Here is a 21,658-nt window from a genome sequence, read left to right as displayed (position 1 = left end):
CATGAAGTCAGAGAAGTGACCAGCTGTCATGAAATGGAATACAGAATTGTAGGTATTTGTGAGATGCTAGGTTTAATCAAAGTGAGGTAAGAAGCCATCAGAGTAATCCCATTTTGGTGGGATTACCTCGGATACATTGTTGAGAAGAAATAATTGCAGGTGGAGAGCAGTGAGGAGCCTGGGGCATCATGGAGTTCTAGGTCAGCATAGGGTCAGGGAGGTGGTCAGAAGTGGACACATTGTGCAAATGTATCAAAAGTATAGCTGACAACATGATTAAATTTTTCTATATAATAGTGTAAATTATGTCATATGTTGATTTACTGTAGTAGAGATTTTTTTTTTCTACTCTATGAAGCTCTAGGTGTTCCACAGACCGACCTAAGAGGGGAGAGAGGAGAGGTCTTCAGCTGAAGACACTAAGTTTTTTTGGTTTTGTTTTTGGCTTTACTTTTACCTTAGAGCCGGATTAAATTTGAAGAAACTGTGCTGCTGTTTAAAAATCATTTAAATATCATTACACTGCATGACAGATGCATAGTTCCTGTAGTTTATTAAAATCACTATTTTATTTTCAAAATTTTAATTATGTTAAGTTACTCTGGAAATGTTGATGTGCAAAATTAACTGCATATCCACTCTATATAGGGTTTATAATTCCTGAAAACTGGTAAAGTGCCAAAAGAAAAAAAGAAATAATAGCTAAATATGTCCTTTCTTTAGAATTTGTTTGAAAGAAATTATTTACAATTATCTTTTCTTAAATTGTAGACATGTTACTAGGTAAATAATGTTTCCAAACTAATAATTATTTTATGTAAAAGAGGGGAAGCAAATATTTTGGTTACTATTATTAATTAATATTTGTTATGTTAAATTTAAAGCGACAGGTAACATTCATAATGTTGTCAACTGACTTTTTTTTATTTGTTTATTTGTTTGAAGCTTTTGGAAACATGTCCAAAACATTGATGAAATGCTGGAAACGAGTTGAAACACAGTAAAATTCAACCCAATAATATAGGACTGCTTTTTCTTCATCCACGTTGGGAATTGTCAAGAAGTGAACTATGACAATATATCAATTTTTGCTACTGTTTCTACTCTGGGTATGCCTGCCACGTTTCTGTTCTCCAGAGATAATGTTCAGAAGGACTTCTATGCCCCAGAAAAGAATTTTAGGTGCACGCATACCTAGAAGTGATGGCAAAATTCTGCACCGTCAGAAGCGTGGTTGGATGTGGAATCAATTTTTCTTACTGGAGGAATATACAGGATCTGATTATCAATACGTAGGCAAGGTAAGTCTGTGTTGAAATGGCAAATATTTACATTCCAGTTTTTCATATGTCTTGTAAAGAAAATTTGAAGGTTATCAAGATTGCCATTCTTACAAATTTGATTCTCTAAATATCCCTAAAGCAGTTTTTGTTTATGGAATACAAATTAGAATTTGAAAAACTATGTAATGAACATAGCATTATAAGTGTATGAATTCATTTACTAGAATTAATTCTGCCTACTACCTCATGTATTAAAGAGGTACTAAAAATTGCAATTTCAGAATTTGTAGTTAGAAATCAATGATCAAGAGAAAACTATCTGGCAATCTAGTATTTAAAATAACAATGTTTGTATATAATACATATATATATATATACCTATATATATTTCACATTGCCGTTGAATTCAGTGAGGAAGAAAAGATATATTTAAAAGTTGTTTAATATTCTACAGAATGAGAAAACAAATGTCATTAAAATATGACCTAAGGTCAAAATAATGCTTACTTATAAGAAAACTTATTCCAGATATGAGCGTTACTTATTTTTCTAAAGTCCTACCATGGGTACATTTAAATAAGGGAAGAATAAATGGGAAGACAAGCAGGAAAAAGTAGTCTACGTGTCGGGATATGATGACATGAGGAGATTTCATGCTATTCAGTTATAAAAGATAGTGAGGAAAATGAGCTTTGGTTAGGACTGGAATAAAAGTTACAATGGATGACATAAAAGTTACATAAAAGTTACATAAAAGTTACAATGGATGCTTTTATACACTAGATTGTATTAATTTCCAGTTTTCTTTCTTGGCACTATCTGAATCTAGTTGAAATTAGGTAATATCTTAAAGAAAAAAATCATTTTAATAGTGTTATTTTTATGGACAGTTTATGAAACTATATCAAAGAAAAAAAGTTAAACACACAAAAGGAAAACAGATATAATCACATGTTCATATATCACATGTCAACAGTACAAAATTATGATAGATCCATGATTGTGTTGGCAACTTTTGCATCAGCCTCAACTTTAATAGCTTCTTTCACATAATTAAAACTGGGCTTTTAAAGTTTTTGTCTTCTAAGAAGAACTATTTTTGAGAAAATACATGTTCATTGATTTTTAAGATACTTTGATAGGTTTTTTCATGTTCCAGTTATTTCAGTTTTTTAAAAAAATGTCTGGCAGTATGAGAAAGATAGCATTAAAGGTTAAATGTCATATTGACTGTAAGGTGAAGAAAAAAGCCAGCAACCTAAGCAATTTTACCAGAAAGTATGCAGTAGTGGACTTATCACAGGGTCATCTGATAGAATTCCTGAGCTCAGAGGGTTAAGGTAAATTTTATGGTTGCTGCAATAGGCAACTTTCAGTTTATGAAACCAACCACATGAAAATATAATAACTGAAATCTGAGCCATAGAAACTATAAATAGTTTTATTTGGCTCTTCCTGGACATAGCAGTTATGTGTTTATTTGCATAGATTTTCCTTCACCTAGTCCTTAATGAGGATTTAATAAATGTTGGTAAATTGAATTATCATTGCATTATGTGCTCTGTTGTGATAATCAAGGTACTTCTATGTACTTTCATTTGTTCTTTCCCCAAAAAATATCAATAACTTGAAATCAAGAACTTTACTTCGTATCTTTCTTTGTTTCTAGCTCTTAGAGTAGATTTTAATATTTAGTTGGTTGAATTAACCTGAGTTGTATTGAACTGAATTCCCAGAGTCATCTGGTAACACTTAGTTCTTTGGTAGGGAAAACTAATGTAGAGTTTAAATTACTGTGGGCTATTAAAGCTGGTAAATACTTAAGATACATGCATCTTGATATGCAACTCAAATTTTATTCTTCCTTACTCTGCTCTATAAAAGCAAGCCAGAAAACTCTTTAATGAGGAGAGGCATAAGGAATTTATGGAATGTGTTCACCAGTTTCTTCTATAAGTATGTCCTGAACTACCAGATCAACAGACATATATTAGATGCTGTAGCTCTGAGTTTACTTCTAATACCCAAAGCATCTGTTTTTTTGCTTGTATTTCAAGTCAATTTTGTATTTCTATCATTTATTCATGTCATGACCTGTGAAATAGTTATTTTTAAATTTCCCTTGTCTGTAGTACATATGTGTGTTACTTTTTATTAAGTATTTATATTGTATTAATTACTTATACAATTAAAGATCTTATATTAGGGCTTCCCTGGTGGCGCAGTGGTTGAGAGTCCGCCTGCCGATGCAGGGGACACGGGTTCGTGCCCCGGTCCGGGAGGATACCACATGCCCCGGAGCGGCTGGGCCCGTGAGCCATGGCCGCTGAGCCTGCGCGTCCGGAGCCTGCGCTCCGCAACGGGAGAGGCCGCGGTGGTGAGAGGCCCGCGTACCGCAAAAACAAACAAACAAAAACAATATTAAAAAGATCTTATATTAGAAGTAAACATACAGATTTTTTTAAACATATAGATTTGTATATGCGAAAAGGCAATTATGAGATATAGAATATTTTTATAAACATGCGTTTTAACGAATATAATTGTGGGCTAAGATATATTTTCTTCATGAAACATAAAAAATTTTAAATTCCCTGGGTATTCTTTCCAACATTACTTATAATAAATTTATTACATATTCATCCTTTCAGAAATTCTACTTTCAGTTTTTACTTCATTTAAAGTAGGCATGTGATATTGATGCTGAGAGATTCAATGTCTCTAGGTTAGTTCACAGGTAGGAATAATACATGTCCCAATTACTAGACTTATGGGAAGACACTGATAAACTCTCCATTGTTGTGGAAAACATGGTGGGAGCTCAGAGTAGGAACAATGGAGAGAATTACACTGGTTGAGTGGGGACAAGACTGAAAAGCACATGCATGAAGAGGGGGAAAATTTTTTAAATACCAAACAATTAGCCAATAAATCCTACAAAGAATGGATGGCATATAATTTCTTAGATTAAAAACCCAATACTGCTTGAGGGGTTGAAACAAAGGGAAAATCCCCTTACTTCTCATTGGATTAAAGTAGAGGAAAGCTTAGGAAAAGCATATAACTGCCAATCAGAATACCTATATGTAAACTTCCTTCTGCCACTGTTTTTGCTTTCAGTAGTGAAATCAATTAACTTCTCTTGGCCTTCATTTTCTCATCTATAGTATGATCATGTCAGTCATTTTATATATATATATTTAATGTACTTATATATATAATTTTTATATGATTACATTTTAAATGTGAAGTGTTTGAGCATTTAAAAACCCATTTATATATAAAAATAAAGAATAAGAAGAAGTATAGAGAGACAGAAAGAGAAAAAGAGAAAGAAAGCTAATGGCAGAATTGTCACTGCCATGGCTATTATGAAGAAACTAGCTAACCAGCAGTGAACTCAAAGCATTTCTTTGTTCATCTCTCAATGAGCAAAAAAATATTTTCCTCTAAATGATTCAATCAAATGTATTCTAAACCAAAATATATTTGGTGTAAGTTCTTTTTTTTCTTTTCAGTGAGATAATCACAATATTGACCTTTAAGAAATTTCCTATATAGGACAATGCGTGCTAACCTTTTTTACCTTCCAAAGCAAGAGGTTTAAAACTTAAACTTCAAGTATCTACTTTTGCCCTATGTTGCTTTTATATCTCAACCTTCTATAAACATCTTTAAATTTACCAATTTAAGATTTGAGAAACATTGTGATTATAAGCTATTTTTATTAATGTCCTAATGTAGCTTCTTATCACAGTTTCCCATTGCCTGATTCAGTTGCCTAGATAATTTCAAAATTTTAGGCTTCCAAATATTCAAATAAATAATGACAATAAACTAGATATTCTTGAATTTACTTTTAGCCGTTAACAAACATACAGTTCTAAGTGAATTACTAATTTTATTTACTGTACAAACTTTGCACTTTAATAATTATTCTCAAGTGGAGAAAAACATGTTAAAAATAGATTTTTAATCAAAACCAGAGATTAAGAAAAAACACCAAAAAATTAATAATGTAATTGAACAATGATAAACCTGATTCTGAGCCAGCATAGTAAAATAATTCACTCCAGGAAGTAAAAACATAATAATAATCTTAGTAAATAATCAAGGCAACTGTCTATATCTTCTTGGGATAATGAAAACATGTACCATCTGGAGACATGAAAGAGATTCTTGGGGCCTCCAGGCCATTCAGACCTTATAGTACCTCACTGATATCATCCTTCTCTAAATGCAGAATACATTTGACACATAAATTCTTTTTTTTTTTTTTTCCCAATGATAGGTTCTTTTTTTAAAAATTGAAGTGTAGTTGATGTATAATGTTGTGTTAGTTTCAGGTGTACAGCAAAGTGATTCAGTTATACATATATATAATACATATATATATTCTTTTTCAGATTCTTTTCCCTTATAGGTTATTACAAAATATTGAGTATAATTCCCTGTGCTATATAGTAGGTCCTTGTTGGTTATCTATTTTATATATAGTAGTGTGTATATGTTAATTCCTAACTCCTAATTTATTCCTCCCCTCCTCCTTTCCCCTTTGGTAACCATAAGTTTTTTTTCAATGTCTGTGAGTCTATTTCTGTTTTGTACATAAGTTAATTTGTATCATGTTTTAGAGTCCAGGTATAATCGATATCATATGATATTGTTGTCTGTAAGTCTTTTTGGGTTCTCAGTTGTTTAGCATTCTTGAAAAACAGAAACCACGTTTAATTATTTCTTAATTTCATATCCCTTTTCCTGAAGAGTTAATGGCTTCAAAGAGCTAGAGCAATAATGGTGCTCTCTATTTTAGCAGATTAAGACTACTATAGGTATTTATAGTTCTTCTGTCCTTAGATGATTACTTAAGCTCACCTCTACCAAGGGATATACGGTTCCCCATAGTCTACCATGGCTTTGTCCTCCCATAGTTTATAACCCAATATGAACCTTCATCCCCCTTCCTGAGTAGCCAATAGAAACTTTCTCCCTGTCCCTAACAGGTTTTTCTCTTTGGAACCAACTGCTTTTATTTGAACAAGTATCTTGCTGGTCACTTGACTTTTCAATATTTCAATCCACTATTAAATATTTCATTTTCTGACTCTAACCTGTTCCATGATTGAAAATGATAGAATGAGCCATATATTTTTCTGGTCTATCTCAACTCTATACCTTTAGTACTGTCTTATTTGCCCTCATGGCCCCTTAATGAGCATGATGAGTTCAAAATACCCTAAATTAATGATTCTAATTGGGGGTTATTTTGCCATCCAGGGGAAATTCATCTATATATGGAGACATTATTTGTTTTCATAACTAGGTAGAGGGAGTAGCTACCGGCCTCAAGTTGGCAGGGACCAGGGATGCTGCTTAATATCCTACAATGTATAGGGCAGACCTCCAGTCCTAAATGTCAATATGCTGAGACTGAGAAGCCCTGTCCTCAACTTCCTTAGTTTGCCAGAGCCTTTTACATTTCCTCAACAGCTCAGTCTTTATTTTACTTCTTTCTGGGTTCTTGTTTCTGAATATGCTCTCAATTATCATCATGTTTCTTCCCTTTGGAGTTGCTGTAAGAATTTGCTTTCCCTAACTTGGATTTCTCTCAAGACTTACTTTCCTATTCATATTCTGTCTAATCCTTAAAGCATATGTTTGGCTCCAGTCTCTTGGTCATTCTTCTCTGTAGACTTGTGAGCTGCACACACCCACTATGAATAAATGATTTATTCATTCTGTCAACAAATATCTAGAAGACCTGTTACTACTCAGGTACTACTCTGATATTAAGTACTGTGGTGAAAATATAATTTCTCTACTCACAAAATATGTGCCTTTAAGAGAAGGAGAGAATAATATGTAAGGATAACAGGAAGTTATGGGACTCTTTTTGTCTCAAACACAGCACAGATCCCAAAAGCCTCAAACAAAACAGTAAGTGCCAAATATTGCCATGTTTCATTTCTGCAGTACTTGTAAATAGGTGGAAATAAAATAGTTTGGGGATTCGTATTACATGAATCTGTATGTTATTAAATGTTGAAACTGGAGAGTCAAGTTCTTATTTATTTATTTATTTATTTCTTCGGAAGAGTTTTTTAATGTGCAATGCTTTATAATGAAGTGATTCTTGGAAATTTCTAGAAGAGATATCTTCCAGAAACTGAAAAAACGTTATTCATGAGAGAGTAACTTGACTTTAAACATTCACAAAGTCTGGCAATACCAACTGTATGCATTTTGCCCTTAATAATGTAGTTACAATCAAGTCAAACCTGGTTGCAACAGGGGAAGGAGTAGTTGGAACTAAGACAGAAGAAGCTGTCCTGACCTCCCCACTGCAGTTTTCCTACAGGGGAAGGAAATCTCAAGTGAACTCATGGAAGAACTTTATGTTTTATTAGAGTTTAGAGAGCTGGGAACACTCTCTGGGACCTTTTAAAAACTGTAATGTTGTTGAGACTAAAAGTTTCCAGGTGACTTTTTTTTAATACAAACATGATGAAGAGAATCTACATAAAACACAAACACACACACACACACACACACACACACACACACACACACACACACAGATAGGCCTGCTTTAGTGGTGAAATGGGAGTAGAAGAGGGCTTGGTATATAGTTATTTTCTATTTGAACCCTATTAATGACAACCATAAAAGGACTGAGCACAAAACAAATTAATACAGTGAGTGATTTTAGTTAGAAAATGTCCTAAAAGAAAATAAATCAGGATGATTTGGTAGACATCAACAGAAAGTCCTTTAGATTAAATGATTAATAAAGACCTTCCTGATGAGGAGACATTTGGACTTTTGGGGTGAATATAGACATTATTTCCCTAATAGGTAAAGACCACAACAAAAAAAAGATGATCCTGAATTAGAATTTATAAAGACTTTTTATAGTAATCCTCAAGCAAGAGGTAATTAAAGCATTTTTAAATAGAGGCATGTCCTGCATAACCCTGATAATGTTTTCCAGGGAGAACACCTCTTGGTTTTTAACTCTCAGAATGCATACAATGTCTGTATCTCTCAATGTTTCAGCCAGAGGTTATATTGGAAAAGTATGCTCACCTCCTCAAAGTTCACTATAACATTTTAGCAAAGCAGTATTCAGGAAGATCTTAAGTTGCATTCCAGATACACTTGATAGAACGTCAGAACCACCCATAGATGTTTTGAAACTAACAGAGGCTGTAATAGAGAACGTGCATCTAAGATTTTGTAAGCCCTTCGAGAAGCCTTGCTAATTCATGTTAACCTGTAAGTGTTCAATTAACACTGGTTTAAGCGTTTTCTATACTAACATTATAGTGTGTTATTCATATATAGAGATTTTATATGTTTTAGTTACTTTTTTAGGAAATTAGTTTTGAATTTGGGTTTAATGTGTAAGCATTCTAGTTTTTCCAGTTTAAACTAATGGGAAATAGACTTCTTGTTAGCATTTTCAAGCAAAGTGTCAAATATTGAACTCTTTTTAAAAAGATAAATGGAATTAAGTATGGGATACTCATATATAAATAACTACAATCATCATTTTACTTAAAAGTTCTTACTGGTAGTAGTGATAACATATGTTTACTAAACTCTTCCATGAAGTTATTTACATAACGTGTTGTCACTGTATAACCTTCATGAAACAATAGTACACCCGCACCACCTAAACACATTTACCACACTCACTGCCCTTTCTGTACTCTAGTGATTTGTGGGAAGTCCACCCGTCCACTCTTTTTTCACTCTTGAATTAGTAACCCATCTTTTCTTTCCCATTATAGTCTTATTTTTGTATATCCCTCTCTTGTACTCACCATTTTATAATCCCCTCCACACAGAAGGCTTCTTCATCTCTTTTTCTTCCTTCTTCAGTTTGTCACACAGCATCTTTTAAAATCTACCTCTCTATGTTATATCCCTTGAATTTAGTTTTATTGGATTATGTTTTAGATAAGAGATAATTATGAATTTATTTTCTAAAAAGTATTATTTCTGTGGTTTTAGGCCAATTAATTCACATACAGTAGTAATAGTTGGAAGTAGATGAAAGGACTTTGATGATAATAATTGATAATAATAAAAAAACAACTCAAAGAATTTTTCTATGATGAATAAGCTTTTAAAAACCTTACCTATTATTTAAAAATATTAAAGTTCAAAAATACTAAATCTACAATTTAACCCATCATTTTTCAAGTATAGAACTTTTAAGAAATACAGTCATCTCTGAATGAAGATTATGTGAAAATTGAGCCAGACTTTTAGGTAAAGCTCGAGAGAAATCTCTGTAGATGAAAAATGTATTGAAATGTCATAAAAATTTGCTCTGCAAAAAGTATCTTAATATAATTTATCAATAACAGGTGAGTGTGTAATGGTCATGAAGCATGGGAAATTATTATTATGGTATTATGTATTTCTACCAAAGACCTCTTATTTTCTTTCTTGGAGACAATATACAATTATATATTCAATTAAATTTTGTCCCCTTTGTACTAAAGAATAATGTTCTTTTCAGTAAAGAAAATGAAAGTGGATGTATGTTATTATGTTTGCTCATCAATGTCTCATACTTAGAATATGTTCAAATATTCAAATTCTCAGTTGCTTCTTATGAAAGCATGAATAGAAAAGAAGGGAGCACTTCAATAAATTTTCTGAAGTGAATTATTAAATATTCACATAATGTAGTTAAATTTCTACTTTTGTTTTGTCAAAGAATATTATTTAATCTTATTTTTTTATTATTATCATTATTGTTGTTGTTGGTATTATTATTGTGTTGCTAATTGGGTAATTGCATTCCATGGCTCCTGGTAATTGTAAATAAAAGTTAAAATAAAGAAAACATAAAAGTTGCCAGGAAAATGGACTAAGTTTAGAGAAGGGAACAGTGATTTTGTTGGGATATAATATACAAACCTTTGGTTCTCTCCTTAGAACTCTAATCGACAAGACGAAAAGCACTTTATGCAAATTTCAGACTCTCTTTAGTAAAATTCTTTCACTAACCTCACTTTTAGAGCTATACTTTAAGCATTTATAGATTACATAAAACTATTAAATTTAGAATTTTAAATGAAGGTCTTAAATCTCAGCCCAGGATTAAAATTGTTTTACCAAGTAGGAAATTGAGCTGTAAGAATGTGTACTATTATAACCTTTTATCTAAAGGAACATTTCCTATTTTGGGTGATGTTTAGCTTAAATTCCATTAGTGAACTCCTCAGTTCAGTGTTGTGTCTTCCAAATACCCCCCAAAACTCCAAGACCACTGAATTTTTCAATTTTCCTTGATACCAATTCTGTCAGTATATATAAACCATCAAAAGCTTAGCACCGGACTTCCCTGGTGGCACAGTGGTTGAGAGTCCGCCTGCCGATGCAGGGGACATGGGTTCGTGCCCCGGTCCGGGAAGATCCCACATGCCGCGGAGCGGCTGGGCCCGTGAGCCATGGCCGCTGAGCCTGCGCGTCCGGAGCCTGTGCTCCGCAACGGGAGAGGCCACAACAGTGAGAAGCCCGCGTACCACACACACACAAAAAAACAACAAAGAGACCCAAGCTTGATATTTTTAGAATTTTTTTTTTTCAAAACTGGTGATTTAATTTGTATTTTCCTAAATAACAATGAAGTTTCATTACTGTGAACAAGTTTTTCAAGTGTTTTATCAACTGTTTCTTCAGATCATCTATTTTTTGCTCATTGATTGCTTCATTCCCAAATCCATAATAGGTGTGGAGCACCAATTATTTTTCAGGCACTCTCTAGGTGACCAGTCACAACACACCCTGTGTCACGAAGCTCACAGTTTTAGTGGGAAATGCAAAAACTTAAATATAAACATAATAAATATATTACTCTTATGGTATCTTATGGTATGTTAGATGATGATGGTTACTATCAGAAAAGAAGAGAGAAAGCAAGGTAAGGAATATTGAGGAATAGAGCAGAGCAGGTGGTGGTAGTCAGTACTTTCTTACTGAGAAGGTGATATTTAAGCAAAGGATTTGGAGGAAGTGAAAGGGATAACTAAGCAGCTGTTAGAGGAATATTTTTTGCATCAGGAAGAAATAGTTACTGCAAATGCTCTAAATCAGGAAATTCCTCATGAATATTCAAGAAAGGGCAGGGAGGTACATGTGCCTAGAGCAAAGGGGGCAAGGGGCAGGTGGTAGAAGGGAAGGGCAGAAAGATAACAGGATCCCCAGATCCTACGAAGTGTGGTAGACAAAATAATTGCCCCAAAGATATCCACATCCTAATTCTCAGAATTCATTATATGTTATTTTAAATAGCAAGAAGAGACTATTGCAGCTGTAATTAAATTGAGGATCTTGAGATGGGGGAGATTATACCCTGGATTTCCTATGCAATCCCCATTTGATCACACGGGTCCCTATAGGAGTGAGGCAAGAGGGTTAAAGTCAGAAAAAAAGAGATATCACAATGCAACCAGAGGTTAGAGTAACAAGCTTTGAAGATGGAAGAAAGAAACAGGAACCAAGGAATGCAGACATCCTCTGGAAGCTGGAAACAGCAAAGAAACAGTCTCATCTGAAGCCTCCAGAAGTAGCAGAGCCCTGCCAACACCTTGTATTTAGACTTCTGACCTCCAGAACTACAAGAGAATAAACTTGTGGTGTTCTGTCACTAAGCTGGTCATAATTTTTACAGTAGCAATAGGAAACTAATACACAAGACATTGGATTTTGACTTTTACTCTAAGATGGAAGATATTGTAGAATTTTTAGCAGAAGACTGACGTTATATGAAATAAGTTTTAAAAATATCAGTCTGACTTCTGGCTTTAAAGTTGGTACAATAGAAATCTATGTAGTATTCATGCATGGATGTTAGGAAGCATTGTTACAGATGACTCAAAACATTTTGGTCTGAGCAACTGAAAAATTGATTGTTTTTATTTAGAGAGCATTAGGAGTAAGAGCTCGAGTTCGTCTTCAGATGTATTAAGATAAAGGGAGTTTTGAGATTGTATTGGGTTGGCCAAAAAGTTCGTTCAGGCTTTTCCATTAAGGTGTTACGGACACCCGAAGGAACTTTTTTGGCCAGCCCAAATACAAGTTCAGGAAAACTTATATGGAACTTCTTAGAGGCCATCAGCATATAGCTGGTATCTAAAGTCATGGGACTGTTAGATATTAAGAATGTGAATGTCGTGAGAAGTGGAAATAGGGCTGTATTTAGAAGCAAACTCACATTCAGACATGTGTGAAGTGGCAGATGATATGGGAGGAAAGAAGAAAAACCAACATATACAACTGAGAATGAATATTCCTTGAACTGCAAGGGAACCTAAGAGCTGGGGGTGTCTTAGAAGACAGGTGAAGAAAATGTTTGGAGAACAGAGCGTGTTAACTGAGTCAAAAGCTGCTAAGTCAAGGAGGTAGAGAGTTCTGATTTGACCACTGACTTTAGTTTCATGGAGATTCTAGGTGAATTTGGTGTTTATGGTTTCAGTGCTGTGGTGGGCCCAGAATTCTTATTGCAGTGCATTTCAGAGGGAATGGAGAGAGAGAAATTGGAGCAAGTACACACAGGCAGCATTAGAGTCTTGCTGCAAAGGAAGCAGATGTTTGTAGCACTCTCTGATGGGAGGAGTGTGAGCGGGATCAAGAAAAACAAACATTTTTTTTTTACTTGTCTTTCTGCATTGATTAAAAACTCCAATAGAATATTGAATAGATGACATGAGAGGGATCTCTTTATTTTTTTCTTAGTTTTTTTAAATGATCGACATTTTATCATTAATTGTGAAGTTTCTTAAGTTTGTTTTTAAAGGTATTTTTATCAGACTAAGGGATTTCCTTTTAATCCTAGTGTTTTATGTTTTTTAATCATAAGTGAATATGAAATATTGTCAAATATATGTATGCGTATAATGAACTGTTTATTTTCCCTTCAATATGTTAATCCAAGCAATTACCTTAAATGATTTTTCCTATTTGAACTAAACTTGCAGATTTTGAAAGAGTTCACCTTGGTAATGATATAAAACTTTACATTATCGTATTCCACTTGCTCTTTCTTTGCTTACAATTTCTACTTTTATAAAATCATTCATTTTCATACAAGATATCACTCAGTAAAATTACTTTTTAAACTCTTTTAACTGTTTTATTGTATTTAGACATCAAAGTTATGATAGTCACATAAAATGAGATAGGAAATATTACCACTTTTTCTATTACTTTATATAATTTGTGTGTGTAATTGAATTAATGCTTTCACGAATGTTGTCTAGAATTCGTTAAAAATACCTTCTGATACAATAGTTTTATTATAGGGAAACGTCGGCTATTGACTTATTTTCTTTAATGGTTATAGGGCTACTCAGTTTCTCTTTCCTTCTTGACTTAGTTTTTGTAAATTGTATTTTTGGCATCTGTTAAATATTTTTTGAAATAAGCTGGTGGGCTAAATTCAGAAGGCTTCTTAGCTCATGGTCTAAAGAGAATTTGTATATGTTTTTAAGACTGGATTTAAGAAAAAAAGGAAAAAGAGGAAGAATATGGTGCAGAGGCTGTTTGTGGCCCTCAATGTTAAAATATTTACTTTCTGTCCTTTACACGCACAAGAAAAGTACGGTGAGCCTGTGTTGGTGGCTTCTTTAGGAGTAACAGTACAGAAAGTCCTCTTTTTGTGGGTTCATATGGGACCATAAAAATGTCTTTGCATGCTGAAACCGTGCCACATCATCTTAATAATCATTGGGGAAAATTAAAACTGTTCTGTTACCTTAGAATTTTTTTTTGTCAAAGCTCCAAAACCCTTCTAATTCTTGCTATTAGTTTACAGGAAATAAAAAAGGTAAAACTAATATTATTGAGTGTGCTGTAATTTAAAAGATTAGAAATATTGATAATTAAATCATTTATTTTATAAAAATAGATTACAGTAGTTTGAGTCACGCTTACATTCTTTTCATCATATACATGATTTTTTTAATGCCTTTGTCAAGTTCTCATACTCCTTTATAAGTTTGTTGCTGTGAAATATCTTTTTAAGAGTTCCCTTAATCTATTACGTTACCTGGATGCTGGTTTGTAAAAGTATTACAGAATATTTTAGCGCTGTTTTCCTCCAACATGACTTATACTGTCATTGTCTTTTATGTTCCTTGTTTGTTCAGATTCGTTCACACATTTTACATTTTCTTCACTATTCCTTCTTACATATCAACTTTCAATTAGAGATCATTTGCCTTTGTTATGAAATAAGTATATTCATTAGTATATATGCTGGTGATAATATCTTCAGCTTTGTTTATCTGAGGATATTTTTGGCTTTGTGTTAAAAAGTTAATTTTTGTGGGTATAGAATGTGAGAGTGACAGCCACGTCAAGGAACATTTTTCTGTCCCCTGGATTATGAATGGATTGTTGTTACTGAGAAATCAGCTGACAATCTGCTTCTCCTTTGAAGATATTTAGCTCCTTTTTGTCTGACTGCTTTCAAGTTTTATCTTGAGTCTAGGGTTCTCTGGTTTACTTGCAGATTTTTAATCTGGCTCAAAATCTTGGTGAGGGCCAGCTTCTTACTGGCGAGGGCCAGTTATTTTTTCTTTACCTTTAATTACTTATGTATTTTCTTTCCTTTATTCCTCTAGTTTTGCTTACGGTAAGGTAATTTTCTCGCCAGTTCCATAGCATGAGCAACTTGTTTTAACTGTTTAATGTTTGAATGTTGAGTCTACATCTTTGGCCTTGATATGTGTACCTCTTACCCAAGAAGTGCAACAATGCTGAAAAGCAAGTTTTCTCCTATAAACATATTCTCATAGAAAACACAGCTTTACGATCTGCTGTTCTACTTACTGACCTAGGTGTTTAATTCCTGTTACATTTTGTTCTGACATCTTGTCTTTATTACTTTAAAGGAGCTGTTGTTTATATTCTCTCCAGCATTTTCAATTGTTTTGAACGTAAGTTTTTCTAAATAACTTCTCTACCGTGTCTGAAAATGGAGTCTCTTCCTATGAGTTTTATTATGAGTTGCAAATATATTTTCCCTAGTATATGTTGTATTTTACCATTTGAGCATGTATCTGTAAACAGATTATTCGATTATTTGTATGAAGTTAAATTATTTATTTCTTTTTGTCTTCTAAGTTGTTTCCCTCATTGTTCTGATCTCTTCTTGGAAACAACTCCTTTCATTCTCTTATTTTCTCTCTAAATCATTTTATTCCACAACCAAATAATTTAGTGTTTATTTCCTTCAAACAAAGATATTCTCCTATATAACCACAACACACCATCAAAATCAGGAAATTAACATTGATGGATTATAAACATCTACCTCAGACCCCATTCAAATTTTGCCACTTATCCCAATATCATCCTTTACAGAAAAGCAAGGCAGTTCACAATCATACATTGCATTTAGTTGTCATGCCTCTGGTTTCTTTCTGTCTTCTGATAAAGCTCTCAATATTTCTTTGATTTCATGATCCTGACACTTTTGAAGATTACAGGCTGCTTGTCTTCTGAAATGTTCCTCAATTTGTGTGTGTCTGATGATTCCTCATGATTAGATTTGGGTTATGAATCTTCAGCAGGAAATCACACAAGTGATGCTGTTCTTATTGCATCCTATCGAGGGTGGAAGACTTCAATTTGTGCCATTACTGGTAATCACTATGATTATTGGATTAAAATGGCATCTTCTGTAAAATTATTCTCGTAACTTTTTCTCTTTTTGTTTAAAATTGCTTTTTAAGACTTTGTTCAGAGCAGTTTTAAGTTAACAGAAAGATGGAGAGGAAGGTACAGATATTTTTCATATATCCCTTGCCTTTACACATGCATACCCTCCCCGTTATCAAGATCCCCCACCAGAGTGGTGCATTTGTTATAAGTGATGAACCTACAATGATACATCATAATTACTCAAAGTCCATAGTTTACTTTACAGTTCACTGTACATGTTGTGCATGCTATGTGTTTGGGCAAAGTATAATGACATGTATCATTATGATGGAATCATAGGGACTATGTCACTGACATAAACTTCTTCTGTACTCTACCTATTCATCCCTCCCCATCCTCTAACCCTGACAACCAATAATCTTTTACTGTCTCCATAGTTTTGTCTTTTCCAGAATGTCATATCATTGGAATCACACAGTATGTAGCTTTTCAAGTTGGTTTACTTCATTTAGTAATATGCATTTAAGGTTATTCTGTGTGTTTTCATGGCTTCTTAGCTCTTTTTTTTTTTTTTAGTGCTGAATGATATTTCATTGTCTGGATGTACCACAGTTTTATCCATTCACCTACTGAAGGATATCTTGGTTGCTTCTGAGTTTTGACAATTATAGGAGAAAACCTTTGTAAACATCCATGTCCAGGTCTTTTGTAAACATGTTTTCAACTCATTTCATTAAATACCCAGGAGCGCTATTGCTGGATCGTAATGGTGAGAGTCTTTTGTAAGAAACCAACAAATTCCCTTCCAGGGCTTCCCTGGTGGCGCAGTGGTTGAGAGTCCACCTGCCGATGCAGGGGACACGGGTTCGTGCCCCGGTCCAGGAAGATCCCACATGCCGCGGAGCGGCTGGGCCCGTGAGCCATGGCCGCTGAGCCTGCGCGTCCGGAGCCTGTGCTCCGCAACGGGAGAGGCCACAACAGTGAGAAGCCCACGTACCGCTATACTATTTTGCATTCCTATGAGCAATGTATGAGAGTTCCTGTTTTTCCACATCCTCACCAAAAATTGGGAATTGTCAGTGCCCTAGATTTTGGCTATTCTAATAGGTGTGTAGTGATATCTCATTGTCATTTAAATTTGCATTTTCCCGATGACATATGATGTGGGACTCTTTTCATATGTTTCATATGTTGCCATCTGTATATCTTCTTTGATGAGGTATCTTTTAAGGTTTTTGACCTATTTTATAATTAAGTTTTTTGCTTTTTTATTTTTGATTTTTAAGTGTTCTTTGTGTATTTTGGATAATAGTCCTTTATTATAGAAGTATCATTTTTCCAAATATTTTCTTCTGGTCTGTGGCCTGGCTTTTCATTCAATTGCCATTGTCTTTCACAGAGCAGAAGTTTTTAATTTTGATGGAGTCCAGCTTGTCAATTATTTATTTCATACATGTGCCTTTGGTATTGTATCTAAAACGGTATCACCGTATCCAAGGTCATCTAGGTTTTCTCCTATGCTAATTTCTAGGAGATTTATGGTTTTGCATTTTGCAATGAAGTCTGTGATCCATTTTGAGTTTGTTTCTGTGAAGGATGTCATTTTGTGTCTGGATTGATTTTTGCATGTGGATATCCAGTTATTCCAGCACCATTTAATGTAATGACTGTCTTAGCTCCACTGTATGCCTTTGCTCCTTGTCAATGACCAGTTAAATATATAAACATAAGTCTATTTGTGGGCTCTTTATTCTGCTCCATTGATCTGTCTAATCTTTCTCCAACGCCACCCTGTCCTGATTACTGTAACTTTATAATGTCATGAAGTTGGGTAGTATCAGTCCTCCAATCTCATTCTTCTCCTTCAATTTTGTTTTGGCTATTCTAGGTCTTTTGCCCCTCTATATAACTATTAGAATCAATCTGTCATTATCCACAAAATAACGTGCTGAGATTTTAATTGGGATTGCATTGAATCTATAGATCAAGTTGGGGAGAACTGACATCTTGACAATATTGACCGTTTCTATTCATGGGCATAGAATTTCTCTTCGTTTATTTAGTTCTTATTTGATTTCATTCTTCAGAATTTTGTAGTTTTCCTTATATAGATCTTGTACATCCTTTCTAGATTTATACATAGGTATTTCATTTTGGGGGGGTCCTATATAATGATATTGTGTTCTTACTTTCAGATTTTACTTGTTCATTGCTTGTATATAGGAAAATGCTTGACTTCTGTGTATTAACCATGTATCCTGCAACCTTGCCATAATCACTTATAAGTTCCAAGAGGTTTTTTGTTGATTCCTTCAGATTTTCTACATAGATGGTCATGTCATCTGTGAACAAGGCTGTTTTATTTCTTCTTTCTCAATATGTATACTTTTTATTTCCTTCTTTTGTCCTATTGCACTAGCTAAAACTTCCAGTATCATGTTGAAAAGCAGTGGTGAGATGGTTATCCTCTCATTGTACCTGATCCTAGTAGGAAGGCTTCAAATTTCTCACCTTTAAGTATGATGTAAGCTGTAGGTTTTTGGGTTTTTTTTTTTTTTTTTTTGCGGTACGCGGGCCTCTCACTGGCGTGGCCCCTCCCGCCGCGAAGCACAGGCTCCGGACGCGCAGGCCCAGCGGCCATGGCTCACGGGCCCAGCCACTCCGCGGCACGTGGGATCCTCCCGGACCGGGGCTCGAACCCCTGTCCCCTGCATTGGCAGGCGGTCTCCCAACCACTGCGCCACCAGGGAAGCCCTGGGTTTTTTTTTTTTTTTTTGCGGTACGCAGGCCTCTCACTGTTGTGGCCTCACCCGTTGTGGAGCACAGGCTCCGGACGCGCAGGCTCAGCGGCCATGGCTCACGAGCCCAGCCGCTCCGTGGCATGTGGGACCTTCCTGGACCGGGGCACGAACCCGTGTCCCCTGCATCGGCAGGCGGACTCTCAACCACTGCGCCACCAGGGAAGCCCAGCTGTAGGTTTTTTGTAGATATTCGTTATCAAGTTGAAGTTCCCCTCTCTTCTTTGTGTACTTAAAATTTTTAACATGAATGGGTGCTGGATTTTGTCAAGTGTTTGGGCATCTATTGATATGATCATGTGATTTTTCTTTTTCAGCCTATTCTCTCTAAATCTTTTTGGCTCTATCTTTCTAACTCATTTTGCTTGCTCTTCTGGGTCTAGTCTTCTCTTTTATCTACTATGTTTATAGCAAGTTGTACTTTCTCTTTTGTTGTTTCCAATTTTGCCTTTCTGTTCGTTTCATTTTACTCTCCTCACTTTTCCCCCCCATTAATCCTGTCTGTTTACATTTTAACCCCTTCCTCTGTTATTAGATTATCTTATATCAACCCTTAGGTCAATATTTGGACACATCGTATGAAACCCATTTTCTTGTTATTTTTTTTAACAGTTCATGCTGTTATCCTGCATGTCGTGCTCATCATTCTTATGTGGTTTAAAACAACTTACTTCATAGATCATTATCTGTATGGTATTTTGGAGTTCCATAAAAATTGTTTTACACTGTAAAAGAAAACAGTTCATGTCTGTTTCATCATAATTTCCTGATAACCACATTTTGTATTGATCTATTGATTCTATTCTTTTGCTCTTTTTTTCTTATTCTAGTACAATTATACAAATTCCAATCTGGTCCCTTTTTAGTAATTATTGAATACAGTGTTTGCCCTAGTCCAGTTATTTACAGGTAATATGTGAAGCAGAGGTAAGAGTGCAAGACAGGAATTCTCTGTATATGTGAATATGATGTGAGCTAAATGTGAATGTGGTGTGAATAAGAGGCAAGGCTTTCATTTGTTTGATTTTATACTTCTTTGCAGCCAGCTCAAATTAGTGGCTCTTGGACTTTTCAAAATATAAATTTTTTTCTCTTTCAGTCTTATGCTAACATAGTTTTCTGCAAATATGACTTTCCTGTTTGATTCATTTTACCTGTCGTTTCTGTGCCCAAACTGATCCCCTTTACTCCTGTCATCAGCCCACATAACCATTACCTTTTTTCTAAATAAAATGGTCTTGATTTTTTTCTTGCCATGTAATATTAAATATTTTGTCAAATTCAACTCTGCTAAAGTTGTCTTAGATACTCAGCTCCATGTATTCTTTCTTAGTGTCTTTTCTTTCTGCCTTTAAAAATTCACTGCATATAGGTAACTTTAGGGAGTTCCTTAGTTTCTTCAAGGATAAGGCAAGCATTTTTTCTTATTGATCTCCCAAATTATTTTATGTGTTTTAAAGAAGAGGAAGAGGGAAATCTCTACATATTGTTATTTTTAAACTAGAAGTTGTAACGGAAGTTTCCAAAGCTCCCTTCTGGATGCCCAGAGGATAGATAATTTTATTCTTCTAACTCCATCTCTTGGGTTTCTCAGGTCCTTTTAAGCTCTTAATTAATTTTAATTTCTAGCCCAGGCACAGCACTAGGACAATATTGACTTCCCCAAAGTCATCCAGACAACATGTTTTTTGTTTGCTTTGTTTTGTTTTTCCTGAAAACTGGTTTAGTAAAAATATCATGGAGCTTTGAATCAGAAAAGCTTTACGTAAATTTAAGTCCACCCTTGCCTGGATTTATGATTTGTGTTAGTGTTTTCATTTTTAAACCAGACATAACAGTAGTAGTGTGCTGGAGCTAGTTCATGCCTGCTTGCAAGAGCCCATTTAAAATTTTTCAGGGTGTTCCCATGTCAATTAATGCCATGGTGATAGTTTTAAGTTGAGTATGGTGCGGTATTTACACCACAGAAATTGTCAGACAGTACAAATCAGGCCTCCTTCCCCTGGAGAGTTAGTTGTTAAAGTTTTGCCAGTTTACCACTGTACAGTAGCATTCTTTTCATGAAGGTATTGCTAGAATTGAATATAATAATTTATGGACTACATTAAGTATGTTTTCTGGCATATTGTAAATGCTCAATAAACGTTATTGATTTCTTTCTTGCTTGCTAACCAGTGTCTTAACTTCAGTTCTCATGGATCTCATGGAATTTCTTCTTAATTTTTTCATCTTATACTGACCTTGACTCAGAACTGAATAATAATGCTTTCCTGGCCTCTGACTTAAATTAATTTATTTTTCTGTCACATCATTCTTCACTCATTCTCTGAGGCATTTTCTTACTGCTGACCCCTGTGACCTTTAGCATTAATTAATCTCTTCTTAGTTTAATTGAAGCTGTTCCTTTTATTACTTACATCTTTTTTTTTTTTTTTGGTCCAACTTCCTAAAATCTTTCCCTGTGTCTCTACAACTTCAAGGTTCATCATGAATCTCACTATTAAAATGTGCTGAAGCATATAAATTATTAATATATTTACCCTTCATATACAACCCACAACTGACCACTGAGATGCTGATTATGATGAGCGCCACAATAAAGTGAGAAAAGATTGGTTCTCCTCCAAAACTCTTAAATTGGATCTTTACTGATGCAGAATTCCATTTTGGGTAATTTGCAACTTCTAAGAGAAGGAAGGAGCCAATGGACACTGTTTCTCTTCTTTCTTTTAGAATAAACTTTGGAAAAAGGCTGTGTCAGGAACAAATCTTTATTAAAATAGGTAAGAAGCCAGTAGGACTTCAAAATCAGCAGCTACTAATAAATTCTTAATCTCACACTACAGCGAGTTTGGTCAGATCATAACTTCCATGGGAAAAATCAACACTATT

At 34.5% G+C, this 21,658-nt stretch overlaps 1 protein-coding gene across 2 annotated transcripts in view; it reads left to right on the top strand.

The window, feature by feature from the left end:
* Nucleotides 1-1,070: 1,070 nt before the first annotated feature.
* The window catches only part of LOC307183456 (cadherin-10), a gene marked incomplete at both ends in the record, with an annotated part of 119,666 nt that continues 99,078 nt past the window's right edge, over nucleotides 1,071-21,658 (top strand). For both annotated transcript variants that reach the window (XM_079915965.1, XM_079915964.1), the window contains one exon: nucleotides 1,071-1,301. In XM_079915965.1, coding sequence (XP_079772091.1) covers nucleotides 1,071-1,301 — 231 coding nt within the window. The remainder of the gene's footprint in view (nucleotides 1,302-21,658) is intronic.

Source organism: Stenella coeruleoalba, assembly GCF_951394435.1.
Source record: "Stenella coeruleoalba genome assembly, chromosome: 3".
Lineage (NCBI taxonomy): Eukaryota > Metazoa > Chordata > Mammalia > Artiodactyla > Delphinidae > Stenella > Stenella coeruleoalba.
The sequence above is the reverse complement of the archived record's forward strand: the minus strand, read 5'-3'. Positions and strand labels throughout refer to the sequence as shown.